General features: G+C 41.3%; 2 protein-coding genes across 2 annotated transcripts; both read left to right on the top strand.

The window, feature by feature from the left end:
* The first annotated feature begins 645 nt into the window (after positions 1–645).
* On the top strand, positions 646–3277 carry tmem70 (transmembrane protein 70). Its single transcript, XM_020628910.3, has 3 exons — positions 646–891; positions 1571–1670; positions 1961–3277. The coding sequence occupies exons 1-3, from the start codon at positions 718–720 to the stop codon at positions 2392–2394; spliced, it is 708 nt and encodes a 235-aa protein (XP_020484566.2). The 5' UTR covers positions 646–717; the 3' UTR covers positions 2395–3277.
* An 878-nt stretch (positions 3278–4155) lies between these two features.
* Positions 4156–19104, top strand: exoc3 (exocyst complex component 3). Its single transcript, XM_020628899.3, has 16 exons — positions 4156–4315; positions 5658–5870; positions 7116–7335; positions 7556–7728; positions 8015–8227; positions 9529–9707; positions 9839–9955; positions 10725–10842; positions 12051–12176; positions 12931–13031; positions 13911–14021; positions 14622–14757; positions 15488–15610; positions 16598–16759; positions 18293–18414; positions 18709–19104. Exons 2-16 carry the CDS (start codon positions 5727–5729, stop codon positions 18902–18904), a joined length of 2241 nt encoding a protein of 746 aa, XP_020484555.1. The 5' UTR covers positions 4156–4315; positions 5658–5726; the 3' UTR covers positions 18905–19104.
* Positions 19105–19857: the final 753 nt, after the last annotated feature.

The raw sequence follows: 19857 nt of genomic DNA, 5'->3' as shown, positions 1-19857 counted from the left end.
CAAAAAGCAGAGACGAGATTTTGAGGTCCCCCCGGCTGCTCCTTGAGATCCTGTCCATGAAAATCACAAACAGGACCGGTGACAAGGGGCAACCCTGCAGGTTAACAACATGTAGAGTAAACTTGTGGATTCTGGAGCCGTGGACCCCGGAGACTCGTCTTTAGTAACAAATAGGCTGTAGCTGCATGGAACAGAAAAGTGTAAATGTTGTTGACATGGTCATCAGGTCCAGGTTGTTCAAAAGTACTTCAACAGGATTATTCTGAATCCTGATATTTCAAAAAGGATTTTGAAAAAAAAAGAAAAGTATCACAAAAAAGGTAATAAAGTAAAAAAAAAAAAAAAAAAAGGTGTCAGTAATTGACCCCTAAAGACCCTCCTTCCATCAGGTCTACCCACTCTGTTGACTCTTTTAAATCAAACCTCAAAACTTATTTTTAGATCTTTCTTTATTGTTATTTCTGTATTCTTATAATTGTTGTTACAACCTGTTTATATACTGAATTGTACAGCACTTTGGTCAGCAGCTGCTGTTTTTAAATGTGCTTTATAAATAAATGTGGATTTACCGGACACGCTTTAACACACTAGGTGGCGGTATTGTACCTTCACACGCATGAACAGCGATCATTGGGGAAACGAAGAAGAATAAAAAGCGGAAGTACCTCCAGCTTTCTAGAAATCGGTGACCCAGGCCGGCTCGCTGATAGTTGGAACATGTTATCTGTAAATGTCCTCCGCAGATTACGACCTTGTGGACTATATCAGTCGGTAAACTTTGACGTCACCGTCAGGCCCGCGAGGCTCGGAGCTCGCTCGTTCAGCGCGTGCTGTGTTCGGGGGGTGAAGCAGCTGCACGCGGGTAGAAGGTCGAGCCTCCTCAACAACCAGGTGAGTGACTCTCAATTAACTCTTTAATGCACACAGACGCACAGATGACGTTTTGCCACATGCATTTTACACCATTAACGATAACATGGTATCAGATAGCATTAGCCTCCAAGAAGAGATACTCTGAAATCGATTGTAAATGTCTGCAGGTCTGTGTCACTTGTTGTTGTTAAAGGTCACATACTATTCTCCTCTTCAACCAGTTTCAATAAGTCTCAGAGCTTCCTAAAACATGTGTGTGAAGGTTCTTGTTCTAAATCCACTCTGATCCTGTATTTGATCATGTCTATAAACCCCTCTATTTCAGCCCTGCTCAGAACAGACTGTATCTGTGTCTGTATCTTTAAATATGTAAATGAGCTGTGTCTGACCACGCCCCCTCTCTGGAAGGTTTTGGGTGGCTCTGGCTTTATTGCACCATGTCCTATTGTTTACAGTGAGAAGGCAGAACAAACACCTAGCTGTGGGAGTGTCACCCACCTGGGGGAGGGGCTACTGCCCTTTGTGATGTCATGGAGGGAACATCTCCAATCGGCCTGTTTGAGCACACATTTTCTGAAATGATGGAGAGGATGGACTTCACATAAAGAACTAATAATAATACAAAAAAAGGACATCTACACACTTTCAGACTCCAGGTCAGAGTTTTAACGTGTGTCTTTGCTGTGTTTGTGCGTAGGCTCCTTCCCTATGTCCCTCCATCAGATGTGTCTCCACGGCAACGCCCTCCACGGACGGGGAGCTCATTTACACCGGCAGTCTGGGTCGTGCTGTTAGAGGTGAGTCTCTTTCAGCTCTTTCAGCTCTCTCACTTAATCATCTCATCACATTAAAAGTTTTAGGATGTTTTAGATTGGTGAGTAAAGGAGTCTGCTTGACAGTCAGAGACGTTCAGTAAGCCTCACACTGCAACTTAAAACCTCCTCTGTGTTCAGGGTTGTTACTCGATTCTGATCAGCCATTGACGCATAGCAACAATCTAATTATTGCTCGACAGATGACCGTTGTTAAGAAGAATTATCAACGTAGTGTTCCAGTGATAACCTTTGCTCTGTGTGCGCTCTCTCAGGGGTGAAGATGTTCTCGTACAGCAGCAGCGGGGCCAGCCTCTTCATCATGCCTCAGATCCTCCTGAAGACCGGGTTCGGGGTCCAGAGCTTGGCCCTGCAGGCGGCGTTCTGCGGCTTCATTGGGATGTTCATCTTCGTAACCCCCGTCGTCCTCCACTTTTTCACCCGGGGCTACGTGGTCCGCCTCTACCACCACCCGGACACGGACACCTACACCGCCGTCACTTACAGCGTCTTCCTGACCGAGAAGAGGAACGTGTTCCACCAGACGCAGGTGCGGATCCCCGCCGTCAGCAAGATGTTCACCACCTTCTACGCGGGAGGCACGGGTCTGCTGGTGAACCCCGACCTGTTCGCCATGCCTCAGGACTACAACCACCTGATGGGCTACGACAAACCCTTCAGCTTCCAGCCAGAGGACATGGACAGCTGAGAGACGTGTGTGTGATCTACAGGACTGTGTGTTTGCTGAAGGGAGACATCAGGGCAGGACTGACATGGGTGCTGTTGTCTTCTTAAAGCTGGGCTCTGTTTTTAAAACATGTTGGGGTCTAAATGACTGAAGGGTACCAAAACTCTCCAGTAGATTAGTTCATCCTGCAGCAGTGAAACAGGCTTTGATGTCCAAAGTGTGTCCACCAGAAGATGTTGTTTTTCTTTACCAAAAAATGCAAGCAACCTCCTGCACACTGTCTAAGTTGAACAAATACATTGGCGACATTCGACCAAAACGTTGCCAATGTATTTTTTTTTGTTGCAATTCCGACAGTGTTAGCTCCTCTGATCTCTTGCTTACACCTCTGTTATTACCTCTGATGGTGGACTAGAGGTGAAACGGCTTCGTCCCACCGTTCATCTTCCAGGAGTGTCAGGGGGCGTAAATATGCATCTTTATGCTGGTAGTGTGTAATGTTCAACAAAGAGAGACGTCCTCTGTTATGCGACGATTGCAGTGAGACCTCCCATGTTGAGTATGATCGGTTGTATTCATTGTTTTTGTGCTGGTCATCCTTTTAAACGTTATTCTGAACTCTTATGTTTCGCTACATCACTAAGAACTAGCCGCTCTGCACCGGGTTAAGCTCAGAATCTTTCCTGCTTTTTCATCCTCTGCCAATCACATCCCTGTGTAAAGTAGTCACCATGTAAAGAAATCTGCAAGAGGAACTCTGAAACGTCACCTACCTTTAAGTCATTTAGATTATATATTTAAAAAAAGTATAAACAGTGCCCAGATTACAAAAAAATCCTGCTTTGTGTTTTTTTTCTGTCGATATGAAGAAACAGAATTCTACTATTAAATGATATCTTCAGTATCATGATGTTACCTGTGTCTCCTTACGTTTCTCCTGTAGTTTATCTGAGCAGCTCATACACCCAGCCCGTCTAACTTTCAGGATATACACCACACTTAGAAATATAAGCTTTATAACCTGAAGTAGGGACTATTTCCATGTACATGTATGACTTGAATAATCTTTATTACAGATATGTTAAAGTGTAATTTGTGTTCCAAGTTCTGTGCTAAGCTGAAGACTTCCTGACTGTCTCATGAACTAGAACCTGACATGTCAACTATGAATTAAAACACAGACTGAAGTGTTTTACTCATAGATACCCACCATCTCACACTCAGCACATTCAGCTGTGTCACGTTATCAGACATGAAGGTGAAGAACTTCTCTCTCTGTCTGATCAGCTATGGAAGCTATTAAACAACATAATTTAATCATGTGATGCACACAAAATAAATTGTGCACTGTGCGAAACATTATATTGTGTACCCACAAGATAATGACTTATTTTCACAAGATTATTTTATTATACCCTCAGGAGAATTACTTATTATCTTGTGCAAACGAGATAATGTGCACACAAGATAACTTGTTTGCCCATGATAAAAACTTCTGTGCATAAAATAATGTTTTGTTTTTTTAACTTATTTATTATTATTGTTATTTTAAACGTCTGTAGGTAAATTAGATAGCCTGACTGATCTATAAAGATCGGTGATCTAGGGAGGATTATCCTAATTTTTTTTATCTTGTGTTTTCTTAATTGAAGATTTTGAACGTATTAAAAATGCTTGTAAAAAAAAAAGTTTCGGTCCTGCGGTAAACACTCCAGACCAGAAGGTGGCGATATTGGACCTGCACTGTTCAGCAGCTGAGAAAGAAGAAGAAGAAGTAGTAGTAGTAGTGTTCCTGAGGGGGCGGAGTTAAAAGAAGGAAGTGGAACCACAACAACATCACTCCAGAAGAAAAAAAAAAACATCACTCCGTTATAAATATCATAACTATCTGTACTTGTCGAAATGCATCTTATCGTGCAAACGTTAATTATTTAATCCAAAGGTAAGAATCTTTTTTCGGGTGGGTTTCTAAGGTAGCTTGTTTGGCTGAAGGTTAGCTAACGTTAGTGTTAGCCTCCCTCTTCATGTTTAGCTAAGCTAATGTTATAAACATTAACAGAACTGGAGAAGGGTCGCACCTTGTGTTTTATACGTATTTTCACCTGGATCTGTAAGGTAGAACATGTCAAACTCACAAACACCGGCTAACCATTAGCTCGCTACCTCTCATTGACGGTGTTTCGGTGTAAAGAGTGACCGTGCTAACTGGTGACTCTGTGGTTGTCATGAGGAATGAAAAGGCCCTAACGACTTTGTTTAGTATGTTTTTATTAAAATGTAAAAATGTACTTATTAGCAATGCTTTTCATGAAATAAATACAAAAAGGGAAATCCGTATGGACACTGTCTTCAGAGAGAGAGAGAGAGAGAGACACCTGTCCTTTACTTACCTGTCATAACACACTCAGTCACATGATGTAAGTGACTGTCTCTGCTGACTACGGTGGCTGATAAGTGCAAAGCAAAATTACAAATGTGAGACAAATTTACATTTTGAAAAACCTTTTTACATTTTTAGAAAACAAAATTACAAAACCAAAACACTTATACCAAGAAAAAAACACATTTACGTCTTATAAAACAAATTTACAAGATGTGAAACACTTTTACAATCCCCAAACAAATTTACAAACGACAGAATCTTGACAAAATGGGAATGTACCAAATGTCGGAAGTGATCGCGTGAGGGGTCATTTTGTTTTGTTTTGTCGTGGTACATTCCCTTTCCGTCAAGATTCTGTCGTTTGTAAATTTGTTTGGGGACTGATAAAAGTGTTCTGCCTCTTGTAAATTTGTCTCAGCGATTGTAAAAGTTTTTCACTTCTTGTAAATTTTGTTTTGTCCTTGGTAAGTGTTTTTGGTTTTGTCATTTTGTTTCATAAAATGTAAAAATGTATAAAAAATGTAAATTTGTCTCACATTTTGTAAAAGTGTTCAACACTTTGTAATTTTGCTTTGCACTTCCCAGCCACCGTAGCTGACAGTGTAAGTGCAGAGAGTTTGCTTTAGCCTACTCCTAGTTTACATTGTGATAAGGAAACAATGGAGTTTAACTTAATGATACTTTGTCAATACCTCAATGAACATCTGAGAGCTTTTGTTTATTTTTCAAGAAATGTGTTAAGCAGACAGATGTATACTTTCCCCCCAGTTAAGTGAACAATATATCAAAACATTCAACCTTTCTTAATTAATACATTGTAACTTACACTGAGAGTTGTAACTTTTTTGTGACACCCAGCAGTATTTTCTTTATTAATTTTAGTGTTTTTTTTCTCTTTTAGGTCTCAAGTGTTCACTTGAAGTCTTTACAAACGACTAGTAATAAATCGACAGCACACCATAGCAACACTATGGAGGAGACGAGTCGGGAGGCGGTTGCCACGGCGGTGCAGCGTGTTGCTGGGATGCTGCAGCGATCAGACCAGCTGGATAAAGTGGAGCAGTACAGAAGAAGAGAGGCCCGCAAAAAGGCCTCTGTAGAAGCCAGGCTGAAGGTGTGTTAGCAGACGTCAACATGTTGTTCAGTTTATCCCCTCATCTATTCACAGGGCACGGCTCGGGGTCTCATCATGTTCATTTAATGGTTGCATAGAAACACTTGGAGATCAAGTTCATTATGCCAGAATAAAAGAGAACCAGAATAATGTCAGTGTGAAGGGGAGAGAGGTCCAAAGCAGAACCTTTAACGAAAACATAATAAAAATAATGCCTATTATAGTTCAGGACCGAACTAGAATAGGACTGAGCAGGACGACATAAAGAAAGATGATCAAGTGAAAACAAGAACTGACATGAAGTCAAGTTCTTGTTTGTGTTGTAGTGCTATTCAGGATAGACTGGGGGTCTGTTTGCTGTTCATGCAGTTTTAAAAATCTTTTTGAAGCATGTTTTTTCACGCAGCATGTTTCTCTGTCTTTGCATTTCTTATGGTCATTTACATGCCTCTCTGAATTTGCATCGGTTTTGAATATGCAGCCTGTTTGTCTGATGGAAATCATGTGGGCTGTTGCATTGTGACTGCCCCATGTGGGCCGCCGTCCCCAACTAGCAATTGCATTTGTATGGTCAATGAAAGATTAGCATATGGATCCTGTTTTTCAGTTCAGTTTAGTGTTTAAGTTGAAGTCTATGAATTAAATAAAAGGATGATTTTCAGGCCGTATGTGAGAAAAGATTGTTACTTTACTCTTTAAACTCCTCCAAAAATGAAATAGATGCTCAGATTTGAACATAAAATTTCCCTTTTTATTGTTTTTACCTTGTTTAAATCCACTGTTGCTGTTGTTTTTTTGAGAGGAGGAGAACTCAGCATAGTGTTTGAGCTGCTGGTTGAAAGAACAAATTCAACTGTTTTTGTTTCCCCACTGCAAAAGCTCAAATCAAAGAAAGTGTATTAGTCACATTTCTAGTCAAAAATATCTTGTTAGACTTATTATAAGCCACATTACCTGACAAGTCAAGATAAACATCTCATATCAAGATATAAAATAGAACCTGAATGGTTTCTAATAAATAAATAAGATTTAGATTTGACTAGAAATGAGTAGGTCAGGTTGTTTTAGAGAAGTGGAGATTTCCTGAAGAGATCCTGTCCTTTGTGCTGTTCTTTGCATTCTTTATCACAGAAAAGCAGAAATGTTTTAACTTAGCTTGATTTACATAAATAAAAGCCTATTGATAATAAAACAAACTTCTGTCACTAAAATAATTTGTCTCTTTGTGGCCTCGTTGTCCCTCAGGCAGCCATCCAGTCCCAGCTGGATGGTGTTCGTACAGGACTGACCCAGCTGCACTCTGCCCTGATCGACGTCAAAGACATCCAGAACTCTCTGGCTGATGTGAGCAAAGACTGGAGGCAGAGCATCAACACCATCGAGAACCTGAAAGATGTCAAAGATGCTGTAGTTCAACACAGTCAGCTGGCCTCCGCTGTGGAAAACCTGAAGAACATTTTCTCTGGTAAGCTTTGTTAGCTAGTTCTATGTGAAGAAGTGAATAATGATGTGTCCAATCACAGAAAGGTGACATGGTTTAGACAGGTCTGATACAATAAGCTGTCCGTAAAGTTAGACACAGACTCCTCGTGTGAGGGAAACGTTTCTGTCTTTGCTAGATCAGAGCGTTTCTTCTGCCCTCTTTTTCTCTCATTGTTCGGTTCACCTTTGACCTCTGTGTTCAGTACCAGAGATCGTGGCAGACACTCAGCAGCTGATCGAGCAGGCAGAGCTGCTGCAGGCCCACAGGAAGCTGATCGAGCTGGAGTGTTCACGGGACGACCTCATGTATGAACAGTACCGCATGGACAGCAAGAACACCAGTGACATGAATCTCATATCCATCTATTTTGAAGACGTAAGTTTAACTCTGAGAGCAGCAGGTGGTCGGTTTGTATCGAGATAAATGTGCTCATTATTAGCTGTGTTTTGTTTGTTTGCACACTCAGCTGCATCCTCTTGTTTCAGGAATATTTTAATACTATGTGATCAATCCAATCTATGTGAAAAAGTCCACATGTCATACAGTGAGTCAGCTGTTTGTATATATTCTATGAATGTGTTGTTATATTGCTCACCCCTCTGGCAGGACAGTAGAGTTGTTTTCTGTCTTTCAGTTGTCTCTCCTCACCTTCCCCCTCCAGGTTCAGGGCTTGTCAGATGAGCTGGCCAAACAGCTGTGGATGGTGCTGCAGCGGTCCATGGTCACGGTCCGTAGTGACCCCACCATGCTGGTGTCTGTGGTTCGTATCATTGAGCGGGAGGAGAAGATCGATCGACGCATGGTTGACCGTAAGAAACAGTCCGGGTTCATTCCACCAGGACGACCCAAACGCTGGAAGGACAAGATGTTCGAGGTGAGACATCTCCCGTTTCTTTATAGACTCATCGGTTGTCACAATAACTGTGTTAGCAACTCGCCAACTGAGGCAGCATGCTAACTATATAGCAGCTTAGATAGTTGGATTAAAAAACATCAGACAGCTGCTGAAGAAGGGACTTTGATCAGACGATCTTCACATTTTTAGATTTGACACATTTAGACATCTTTTACAAAAAGATCCTGATCACATGAAGGAGAAATAAAGAAGAACTCAACCAATCAGCCACATATTTGTGATGGAAGAGCTCAGTTGGTAGAGTCGTCGCCTCTCAATCGGAAGGTCGAGGGTTCGATCCCCATCTGAGCAACATGTCTGATGTGTCCTTGGGCAAGACACTTAACCCCGCATTGCTCCCACTGCTTCTTCAGTGGTGGTGTATGAATGGATTAGTGTTGTACTTACTCTCTGGTGTCGCTTTGGATAAAAGTGTCTGCTAAGTGAATTGTAGAAGTGCTTCATAGTTTAACACATTCTCAAAAGTTTTGAGTTCCTTTTTTTCTTTTGTTTTCAACAGTAGGAGGGACTTCTTTTCATCCCATTCTTCCTCCAGTTTTTTTTTACTTTCATCACACTCATGCTTCAAAAATAATGAGACCACTCTCGTCTTTTGGGTTCGAGCCATTTGGGTGGTGGGACTCTCACTTTAATCTTTTGGTTATTTTAATTCTAGATGATGGGGGGATTGAAGGTGGCTGGTTTTGAGATCCTCGTGTTAATGAATGTGATTCAACGAGGGATGCACAGATGTCTCAGTTAGAACATCGTTTGGTTTCTTCCCTGTTGACCAACATCGGCCTGTTGGCTAATAATGTGGCCTGCACCGATGTCAGTAGCTGATGTGCATCAGTTTCATGTTTGTGAGCTGAACTGCTGCCTCAGAGAAGAGGCTCTCATTGGGCTGAGGACGCCACCTGTTAGACAAACTCTGATTAGTTTTCATTGTCAAACCTGAAATAGTGTGCAAGTCTTACAGGCGTCTATGACAGAAGTTCAGCGACATGCAGTTTGTCAGAAATGCTCCTTAAACATTTCAAGACGAGGGACTTATAGCAACAACTCTGATAAATCAAATCTCATCACTCATTGAAAAAACACAAAGAAAAAGAAGTAATGAAAAAAAAAACATCTGTGTCGGAATCTGTAATCAGCGATCAGAATGATTCAGTCTTCAGATGTGATGTTGACGTTTTACCCGCCGTCACTGCACTAAAAGGTGTTTCTTTGGCCAACTGTACAGACTCTGCCCCCTGAACTTTGATCTGTTTGTGTTTCAGGTGCTGGAGGGTACAGTCAGCACCCGGATCGAGGGCACCCAGTCAGTGACGAGGGAGAATGATAAAATGTGGCTGGTTCGTCTGCTGGAGATAACCAGGAAGTACGTTCTGGACGATCTCACTGTTGTGAAGAACCTCATGGTGCAGTGTTTCCCTCCTCACTACAACACCTTCAACAGGTAACACGCACACAATGAACATGCCTCTTCTTGTTGTCAAGCACGCAGCGGCAGCTTCCAAATATTCAGCTGTCAGCTTGATCACGTTCAGTAAGTGTGCTTGCTCATGTGTGTGTTTGTGTGTGTTGCAGGTTTTTCTGTCTGTACCACAACACCGTGTCCACTCGTGTGACAGAACTGGCCTCTGAGGACCTGGAGGCTAACGAAATCGTGTCTCTGCTGACCTGGGTCCTAAACACATACAAGAGGTGCACACACACACATACACACTTTCACACACTCTGTCTTGGCACACTGTGTTTCCTGTTTAGTGTTTCCCATAGAATGACACTTTACCTGGGGCAGTGTGTGTGAGGAGGTGGGGGGGGGGGGGTCATACCCTGGGTTTGTTTATGATTGGCTGACTATACAATGACTCGTGACAAATTATGAATATTTGTATGTTGTGTCTCATTTTGCCGGTCAAATGTAACGACTCTGTTAGGAGACAAAACAGGCACAGTGATGCTATCTAAGGCAGATAAAAATGTGTGTAGGCTGTGTCTGGTTAAACTGGCATATCATTATTAATAGAGCCTCAGCGTACAGACACACAGAGAGGCAGAGTCGACACACACAGACCGATATCCTTCTGATGCTTGTTTATTGATTTGAAACGGAGAAAGAGCGAGCAGCAGCTTCTTAATCCAAACTATTTAATTAGACTCAACAGAAAAAGAAGCAGGCTTTAATTAAGCTACTAGTCCGCTTTGTAGTGCTTCTGGAAAGTCATGCATTAAAAATAAGACGGACTTACATAAATACCGATAAGGGTACTGTTTGCCCGTGAGCTTAACAGTTCTCCAATCACATGACGGTGCCAAAAAGCACCCACTCCTAGTCTTCATGACATTTTGTTACATCGTTTATCAGCTGATCACTCTGAAAACATTTAGTTTTTCTTCTTTCTGTTTTCTCAATAGAAAAAACAAAGGGAAACCACAAAAGATGAACTCTGTGTTAATGTGTGTGTTTCAGTACCGAGATGATGGGCCATCCAGAGCTCCTTTCAGAGTGCGACATCAACCAGCTGGAGCCGCTGCTGCCTCAGGATGTGGTGGACGACCTGCTCAGCAAATACGTCAGGACGTTTACAGTGAGCGTTGCTTAAAACTTAAATAAATGTGTTTGTCTTTTTTGATTCAGACTTCATGGAGTTCAGGTAAGAAGTGTTAGAATGCAAGAGGAGACAATCCTTTCCTGTGTTGCTCCTCCTGATGAGTGAGGATGGGGGTCATATTGATCCTTAAATCAGGAAATGTTTAAGTCCACAATGGAGAGACCCTGCGGAAAGGGTCATGAAACCCCTGTCTTTAAGAAAACCATCCCGAGGCAAACTGATGAGATGATTGTACGCCTCATTGATGCAGCCAAAGCAGCATATTCTCATCTTTCACTGCCAAGTGGGAAAATGATCTCAATTATTTAAACTTCTTAATAATAGCTTCAATCTTTAGGAGCTAAATGAAAAATGTTACTAATAGAAGTTTTAAGGTACATTTACTTTAAGTTTGAGCATCATTTATTTGATCGTTAGATACTTGAGGGTTGTAATACAAACTGACAGAGGGACAGAATCTCTTACATCGGGATTTAAGTTGTGTGCTGCCCCCTAGAGGCTCCAGTCATCTTTTTTATAGAGTAAACAGACACAGGTCAGCTGTGTCCACAGGTGTACACACCTGAAATGGTGTATCACCCTTTGAAAGACACAGCCTTCGTAGCCCATGAAGATCGCTCAGGTTGAACTGAAATGAGACAGTGTGATCTACGAAGGATGCCATGTCCCTGTCACCCACTGTCCCCGCCCCTTTACCCCTTTGTTTCTAAGTGCCGCCCCATGTTGCCTAGCAACCTCAACAGCTGCACTGGAACTATCAAATGTAACAAACGTCACATGACCCATCATTTTAAAGACAATTTAATAACATTTGTCTTTGTAGCTTTTTAACAGAGGTTAAACCAATGACCCGGTTCTTGCATTTAAAAGTGTATTAGTCTGAGTTGGTGTGCAGTGATTTAAAGTAAACGTTGGGAAGGATGCATTTCTTCGCTGCATTTGAAGGAGCCCTCAAAATGGGACAGCTTCTGATGTAATCAGTCTTCAAAAGCACCCTCTGAAGGATGCAGCTTCTAAATTGGGACACAGCCCTCGTCTCAGTGAACCTTTCCTTCCACCAGCTTTTAAGTATCCAATACAAAACTGGATAAGGCAGTTTCCACAGTGTCGTAATGAATACAGGTGAGGTGACAGTGGCGCACAAAGACATGTTCTAAGTGTGTGTGTGACTGTGTGTGTTTCAGTCTAACATAACAGGCTGGCTGCGGAAAGCTCTGGAGACGGACAAGAAGGACTGGCAGAAAGAAACAGAACCTGAGGCTGACCAAGACGGATACTACCAGACCACCCTGCCTGCCATCGTCTTTCAAGTAATACACACACACACACACACACACACACACACACACACACACACACACACACACACACACACACACACACACACACACACACACACACACACACACACACACACACACACACACACACACACTACAACTACACAAGCTTAGTGTCTTGACCCTGAATGGACTTTAGCAGATGCAGCAAATGATTGTAAAGCTTTTCAGAGGAATAAAGGTTTTAGATTGAGGAGTTATGTTCTTTTGCGTCGCTGCACTCACAGCCCTGTCAGTTCAACTTTTGAATCAGCGCCATGCTCATTCGTGTCACCTCTTCCTCACAGACCGATCAAACTCAGGAAGGGGCGGGACTTCCTGTCAGCAATGTTCTCCCAGCCTTTTCCGCACATGGTTGACAAACCTCAGGGTTATCGATACATTATTAATGATCTATTGTGGGTTCAGCTGATTTACTGTACATGAAGATGAAAGGTCTCCACCTTTACAAAATAAGTAAAGCCTAAATAACCCCCTCGACAGACACTGACATATTGATCCATGATCACAGACCTCATTTTAATCTCAGTATTTTTGTACTCCTCATTTTAATCTTGACATCTTTGTACTCCTCATTTTAATCTCAGTATCTTTGTACTCCTCATTTTAATCTCAGTATCTTTGTACTCCTCATTTTAATCTCAGTATCTTTGTACTCCTCATTTTAATCTCAGTATCTTTGTACTCCTCATTTTAATCTCAGTATGTTTGCACTCCTCCCCAGATGTTTGAGCAGAACCTGCAGGTGGCTGCGCAGATCAACAGGGATTTCAAGGAGCAGGTCCTGAGGCTCTGCCTGAAGCAGATGGTCTCTTTCCTGATCAGGTATATTTTACAAACTAACCAAGGTGTTGTTGCAGACACGACGTTTAAACTTGATTCGACCAATCAGTGAGCTGCGGTTTCTTAATGCAGTGTTTGTTCCAGCGTTTCCTCTCGTGCCTAAATGTCTCTGAACAAACTAACAGCTGAAATGAACATCTGTCAACTGATGTTGATCCACAAAGAGAAACTCAAATGTTTGTAAAATACGACAAGGCGTTACGATGACACTTCCAAAGCTAGTGTCAAATAACCACAGTGATATCTAGTGGTGAAATCTTCAACCGGAACAAAAGGTCATTTAACGGTGCTCTGTCATTGGACGGATGAAATCATAACTGTTTCCTAAGAGATGTAATTTATAGCAGAGAGCGTGTTGCTGACACCAAACAGCTGCTAAGACCCTCTGTCCTCCTCATCCTACCCCACCTCTCAAAACCATCACCATGACAACCGTGTTTTGCAGAGGACTTCACACCTACTAGAAGCCAGGTGTTAAGATTTAAGGTGTAACTTCTGCCTACGTTACACCTTAAATATTTGTGGAGAGTAGACTCCGTCATAAATTAAAAGTTACATTCAAACTAGGCCGCATTTGAAAATTGAACACAGCTCCTGCAACCCAGGGTTGGCCTTTTTTTATGTAGTTACAGGAAGAAATCTATTCTTCTAATATATTTAAAGACACTGTGTTAGTAAATACTCAAACCAGGGTCACTTCAGTAATAAGGTGTTCTTTAATCTTCCGTTGTGATAAACACAAATCCAGAGAGAAAAGTTCTGCAATGATACTCTCACTGCTGTGTCAACCCTAACTGATGTGTGTGTGTGTGTTGTTGTTGTTGTTGTTGTTGTTGTTGTTGTTGTTGTTGTTGTGTGCAGGTACAGGGAGGAGGCGGTGGTGTACAAAGAGGAGCACCTGAGAGACAGACAGCTGCCTCAGTGTTACGTTCAGTACATGATCGCCATCATTAACAACTGCCAGACATTCAAGTAAGAATCTGATACACAGACCAGTGTTCACTCAATCATTGTTTCTTTTTCATAATGACATGTACATTTCTCATTTAGACAGATGCACAGTCCATTTATCATTTACTGATCTTCTATTTAACCTTCTTTTCCAGCCAGCAAGTGTGAAACATTCAGAGAGTCTAAATCTCAGACCTTTCAGCCTTCTTGCCAGAAATCAGATGAAAGTGTTGACTTGACGGAAAATAGCTTTAAATATGTTGAAGAAGTTCTTCTTCTAGCTGGTGGTCTTGTTTGCTTTAAAAGGATCAGTATGTTTGGGACCCTTTCCTAACTAGTCAAGAACTCCTCAAAGTAGATCAAAAGAAAAAAACTGACCTGGAAATGATCATGTGATGTGAACAAACATTTCAACTGTGATGTAAACTAAGAACTAACAACAATTATTAAGCCTAAAGTCATCATCCATGTCAGTGGTGAGATGGGAGTGGAAAACCACGCTGTGTCAGCCTCTACTATCTCTACATCTGTTTTTATTTTTTTATTTTGTGCTTTATTGATTGAAATAGTTTCGGGGTCGTTCATTTTAAATACATGACAGTTGTTGACTGTGTTCCTCAGAGAGTCCATCAACAGTCTGAAGAGGAAGTACTCGTCGGAGTCCACCGACAGTGACGCCGCCATAGAGAGGACCCTCAATGAGGTGGCCAAGGAGGGATGTCAGTTCCTATTGGATGAAGTCTTCCTAGATCTTGAAGTAAGAGGGGCTCCTATTGGACGAAGCTTTACTCTGTCTAACAAGTCAAAATCTTAAGAAGGTCGTTGTATGTGCACAACTATTAACAAGGTGTTTTTACTCATGTGTATCAAATGATGTGAAATGAGATTTAACTGAGTGTGTTTCCCTTTATTCACACGCTCAGTGGAGATGCACCGATCTAACTGTTCCAGTGCTGATAACGATTCCAGTAGCTGGACTTTGTGTATCTGACGACTACGCGTACCGATTCGATCAATCTGTAACTTTTCAGCCTTACAATAGAAGCTTCAAAGGGATTTAAGAGTAAAATCACTTTCAGCAGACAGAATGGTGTCTCTCATGTTCACAGTGCGGCCCGGTCGCCTGCTTTTAGCAATGTGGAACTTTAGCAGCAAGCCGCGGTCATCTCCCGAGAAGTGTGTGTGTGTGCGTGCAATGGGGGACGATGTGAGAGCGGCCGAGGAAGTTAAAGACAATATCTAGATTTTATTTTTTTTTAAATCCTCCCACACCTCAAATAGGATTGATTGTTCAAATCCATTTATCACTCACCTGAAGCAGCTGAAGCAGGGCCCCGTTTGGAGATAGCAGACTATCTCTTTGATCCATGTTTTCATAAATCACATCCCTCGTGTGTTACTTAAAGACAGTATGTCAACATTTGAGTCCCAGTGAACTGATGAGAAATGGAGCACTGATTCGTCCATGTTGATTTTGCATGAAACAGCATCACCTGAATGAACTGATGACCAGGAAGTGGCTGACAGGGTCACATGCTGTTGACACCATCTGTGTGACAGTGGAGGACTACTTCAATGACTTCAACAAGATCAAGAGACCCTACAATCAGGTACACATGAGAACGTTCAGTAAATGTCTAATGATATCGTTACCACGGCAACAAAGACAGACGTCCTAGACAGACCAACATGGAAGTCATTTCTTGTTTTTAATGATTAAACGTTACTGACAAACTCCTGCACACTGTCTACATTGCACAAATATGTTGGCAACATTGTTGTTCTCCGTTTGTCTCTCGAGGCAGCTCTCAGTTTAAAATGTGACTGAAGATCTGTAGTCTTTTTTGTGTGGCACATCTCGATTCTATAGACGATTCAAATAACAGGAGCGTTACAGAGCAGGTTGTCTCTGTCATATCTTTATGGATTCTTATGTCACTTTATAGTGATTTAACTCATTTAATCATTCTAAATAGAAGAGTCTAAATAACCTGTTTAAGATTCATTTCACTTGCTGTGAGTTCAAACTCCATTTTAAGATCTTGGGCTTCACTATACCCGACTATGTCAGTGATTTTACAAAGATTTTCCATCATTAAACTTAAGACAAAGATTAATGATGGACATTAAATTGAATTCCATTGAAGAAAAGAAAAATAAGAAGATGCATGCACATTTGCTCCAATGCGACAACAAAGTCCTTATCCAATCACGATGTTTGGACCACCTGAAGAAGACCTCTGATCAAAACTTAGTGTTTCAATAAAAACTTTTTTTTGTGGCTTCCGAGGAAGTGTGCGGGAAAGTCTTCTAACTTTTCTTGTTGCTGTTTTTAATCCCAGCACCTACGTAGGTGATGTGTGTTAGAATATTTGTTTTTTTTGCTCTTAAAGTTCTGGGAAAAAAATCAGCAAGAGCCAAAATCTGACTTGGTGGGTCAGACCTTGAAATAAATCTGAGTCTGACAAAGACATTGAAATCCCTGTATCTCTACTGACTGACTTTGACCAGTTCTACACTTGACAGCTAGGATCCTGTGAGTGTTTTAATAGTGCATAAACTATGACTGTCTGAAACGCTGTGTGTGATGTGTGCAGGAGATGACGAGCGAGGCTCTGCGCAGGGTTGTGGTGGAGTACATCAAAGCAGTGATGCAGAAGAGGATCACCTTTAAGAACGCTGATGAGAGGAGAGAGGGAGCTGAGAGGATGATCAAAGAGGCCGATCAGTTCAAGTTCCTCTTCAGGAAACTGGCTGCTGTAAGTCCTCAGATAATGTGTCACTTTTTCCTGCAGGGATGTCTGTGTAAAGTCGAGGTGAGCAGTTGTGTGAAAGCTTCAGGAAATATTCAGGTAGATTAACAGCAAGCAAGCAGGAGGGAGAGATAATGTTTGTATCCTGTGACAACGAGGAGGTAACTTTCATGAGGATGTTCTTCAACCTTCTGAGCAGCGGTCAGGTCTGCCACATGGATTTTTGCTGTTTTTTTGTTTTTTTTTTAAGGTTGTTGCCGATGATCTTAATTTAGAAGATGTACAACATGACCCATTGATACATTTCTCTAAGTAGCATTGGTAGGGTACTTAGAACCTCCTCCAGATAACCAAAAAACTACCATGAACTCCCGTACATGTTAAAAAGGGCCCCATTAATGTCTGATACCAGATATAATGTGCTGTCTGACAAAATGTAAAATGTTCATGTTTTTTTTTAACAGTTACACACCTCCGATTTGCATCCAGGTTTAGAAATAAGGGCCGTCATTAACTACTTAATTTCAGTTCATTAAGGTCTGAGATTCGTGCATTGTTTTGTTTTTTTCATCAGATGTTCTTTTGTCCCTCTAGGCGCACTGTAGATAAGCCTCCTCAGTGTCTCCCTGTTGTCATGTCAATGATGTAACAGAACGACGCTGCTTTGCATCTCATCTCACTTTAACAAACTCTCAGACAGCTCAGCGGAGTCCAAATTCATATCCACTTCATGACATCACACATTTATCTTTGTTACCTTTGCGCTGTTTGACTTCAGCTTTTGATCCATAACAAGTTTCTGTTCTGTTGTTAAGTTAATGTCGTAACCTTTGAGATAACAGAAGGGCCTTACTTTATTTCAAAATAAAAGCTTGCTTGAATTCAAACAGCAAGTTAAGTACCCTCAGGTAAAGACAGTTTAAACATTCAAGATAAAAGTCTTAACAATTTTCAGTTTTCACATGCCAAATAATGGAATTTCAAACATGCGATTAAAATTTTATTTTATAGTGATTAACTATTGAAGTTTAGCGATTAATCATAAATTCAAATTGTAATTGTTTGACAGTCGTACTAGAAATGTTTTCAAACATGCACAAGACTTTTAAATTTACTGACATTTTTGGGGTTATGCAGAGTTTTCCAGCCGGCCACCTTGTAAAATATCCGCATGGAGCCAGGGTGAGCTGATGTGGGAACACAGCAGGTAGTATTATATCACACTTTCATTGCTCGATGGTTCCATCTTCGTGCACATAATGAAGCTGTTTTAAACTCTTCTCTGCTCGCCAGTGCGTCCTTTTCTTTTTTTTGTTGATACTGTGAACTCGTCCAATCACACGTAGCACTGATGTAAAGACACAAACGGTCATCGCTGTTGAGTTTGAAAAAAACTGTCAACAAGTAACAAACCTATCAGGAGAGTTTTTACTACGCAGCAGTCAGCCTGAACACATCCAGTGAACACGCTGCCAACAGTTTGAAGTGTAGTCAGAGAAAGAGAGGACATGTCTCACAGTTGTTGATTCTTATGTTCAGGGTGAAGACACAGACTCGCTCTGTGGGGCCATCGCTGCCATCGCTGAAGTGTTCAAGCTGACCGACCCCACTCTGCTGTTCTTAGAGGTCACCACCCTGGGGACCAAATATCCCGACATCAGGTAAACATAGCCACACACACTTTGACACGCAGCATCACAACACGTTAACTGTTCATCTTGAATTCTCTCTGGCAGCTTTTGGTTCAAATATGACTGAAGAGCTGAAATGTTTTTTTTCTGCTTTGCTACGTATCAAAGTATCAGAATGTTTTGATAACATCGACTTGAAGGCGTGTTGATAGAAATTCCGCTCCCTGGCAGCCTACACCTATAGCAGCATGCCAAAGCCAGCACTTATGATGAACTGTACCGAAACGCTTCACCAAGGCTTTTTGTCCCTCCTGCTTCCCGTAGGGAGGAGCACATCCAGGCGTTACTGGCAGTGCGTGGGGACGCCAGCAGGGAAATGCGGCAGATGATCGTGGGGACTCTCAGCGAGAACAAAGTTTCTTCTTCTATTGTGACACAGCCCATCTTTAAAGACATCACCGTGCCAACCATGACCATGACGACCATGACCTCCATGGCAACTGCAAAGCTGCTGAAGTAAAGCCGATTCACTAGACACTATTTCACCTTCAGCACCTCGAGCACCTTCAGGCACGATAACAGGAGCAAACTCGTTTTTTGATTGCCTAATGCATCATGTTTTTTGATTTTACTGTTCATAACCATGATTTAGTTTTTTTTCATTGTCATCCTGATCATGTCTGCTTTAACAAAATAATAAAATGAGATATGAATAAATTACCTGTGGTGTGACTGCTTATTTAAGCATCACAGCACATGTCTGTTAAATCCCTTCCTTCTCTTTCTCCATCAACGTTCCTGTCAAAAAGTGGTTTCTCTCTGCTGATTTGATCCTCTACATGTGTAAGTAGTGTTTTTATCATATAATCTGATCCTGTCATTTTTAAGCAAAATATCGCTCACTGTGAATTTCATATTCCTGTGACTTCTCAATATCTCAACTATTAACCTCTCTTTAACAATGCTGGTTTTCCCGTGATAACGAGAAAACAACCACCGAAATGTATACTCGGAATCACACATTCAAATGTATGTACAGATATGTTCAGTATTTTATCATCTACTGAAGTACAGAATAAAAAATAATAATAAAACAACTGTACAATAAATATTAAATAACATAAAAACTAACAAGAAAGAAATAAAAAAACAGAAAGGGTCTGCTAATTGGGATGATAAAAATTAAGTAGAATTGTTTTTGCCAATGTCTTATTTATGAGATTTTTAAGAGTTTAAAAAGACGCGACATCCAGTAGGCTAACAGAAATGAGCGTCCATACTAACCATAGACCATATAGATACTAACCATAGTATTATTACTAACACACCGAGGTCGGAAATGGGGACTATATCTATGCATACTGCTTATGTAAATACTGTAAAAACTCTACCTTATGTATATTAATCATCTGTTACATAATAGCATATATCTCATCTCTGCACTACTCAAAACCAATCTTATTTAGCCTTGTA

Source organism: Labrus bergylta, chromosome 4 (genome assembly GCF_963930695.1).
Source record: "Labrus bergylta chromosome 4, fLabBer1.1, whole genome shotgun sequence".
NCBI classification, from domain to species: Eukaryota; Metazoa; Chordata; class Actinopteri; order Labriformes; family Labridae; genus Labrus; species Labrus bergylta.
Note: the sequence above shows the minus strand (reverse complement) of the source record. Positions and strands in the feature narration are given on the sequence as shown.

Coding starts and splice junctions, on each gene's coding strand:
- tmem70 (XM_020628910.3), top strand. CDS start 718: ATGTTATCTGTAAATGTCCTCCGCAGATTACGACCTTGTGGACTATAT. Junction 892..1,570: donor CGAGCCTCCTCAACAACCAG/GTGAGTGACTCT, acceptor GTTTGTGCGTAG/GCTCCTTCCCTATGTCCCTC. Junction 1,671..1,960: donor TCTGGGTCGTGCTGTTAGAG/GTGAGTCTCTTT, acceptor GCGCTCTCTCAG/GGGTGAAGATGTTCTCGTAC.
- exoc3 (XM_020628899.3), top strand. CDS start 5,727: ATGGAGGAGACGAGTCGGGAGGCGGTTGCCACGGCGGTGCAGCGTGTT. Junction 10,843..12,050: donor AATACGTCAGGACGTTTACA/GTGAGCGTTGCT, acceptor TGTGTGTTTCAG/TCTAACATAACAGGCTGGCT. Junction 18,415..18,708: donor ACCAAATATCCCGACATCAG/GTAAACATAGCC, acceptor TGCTTCCCGTAG/GGAGGAGCACATCCAGGCGT.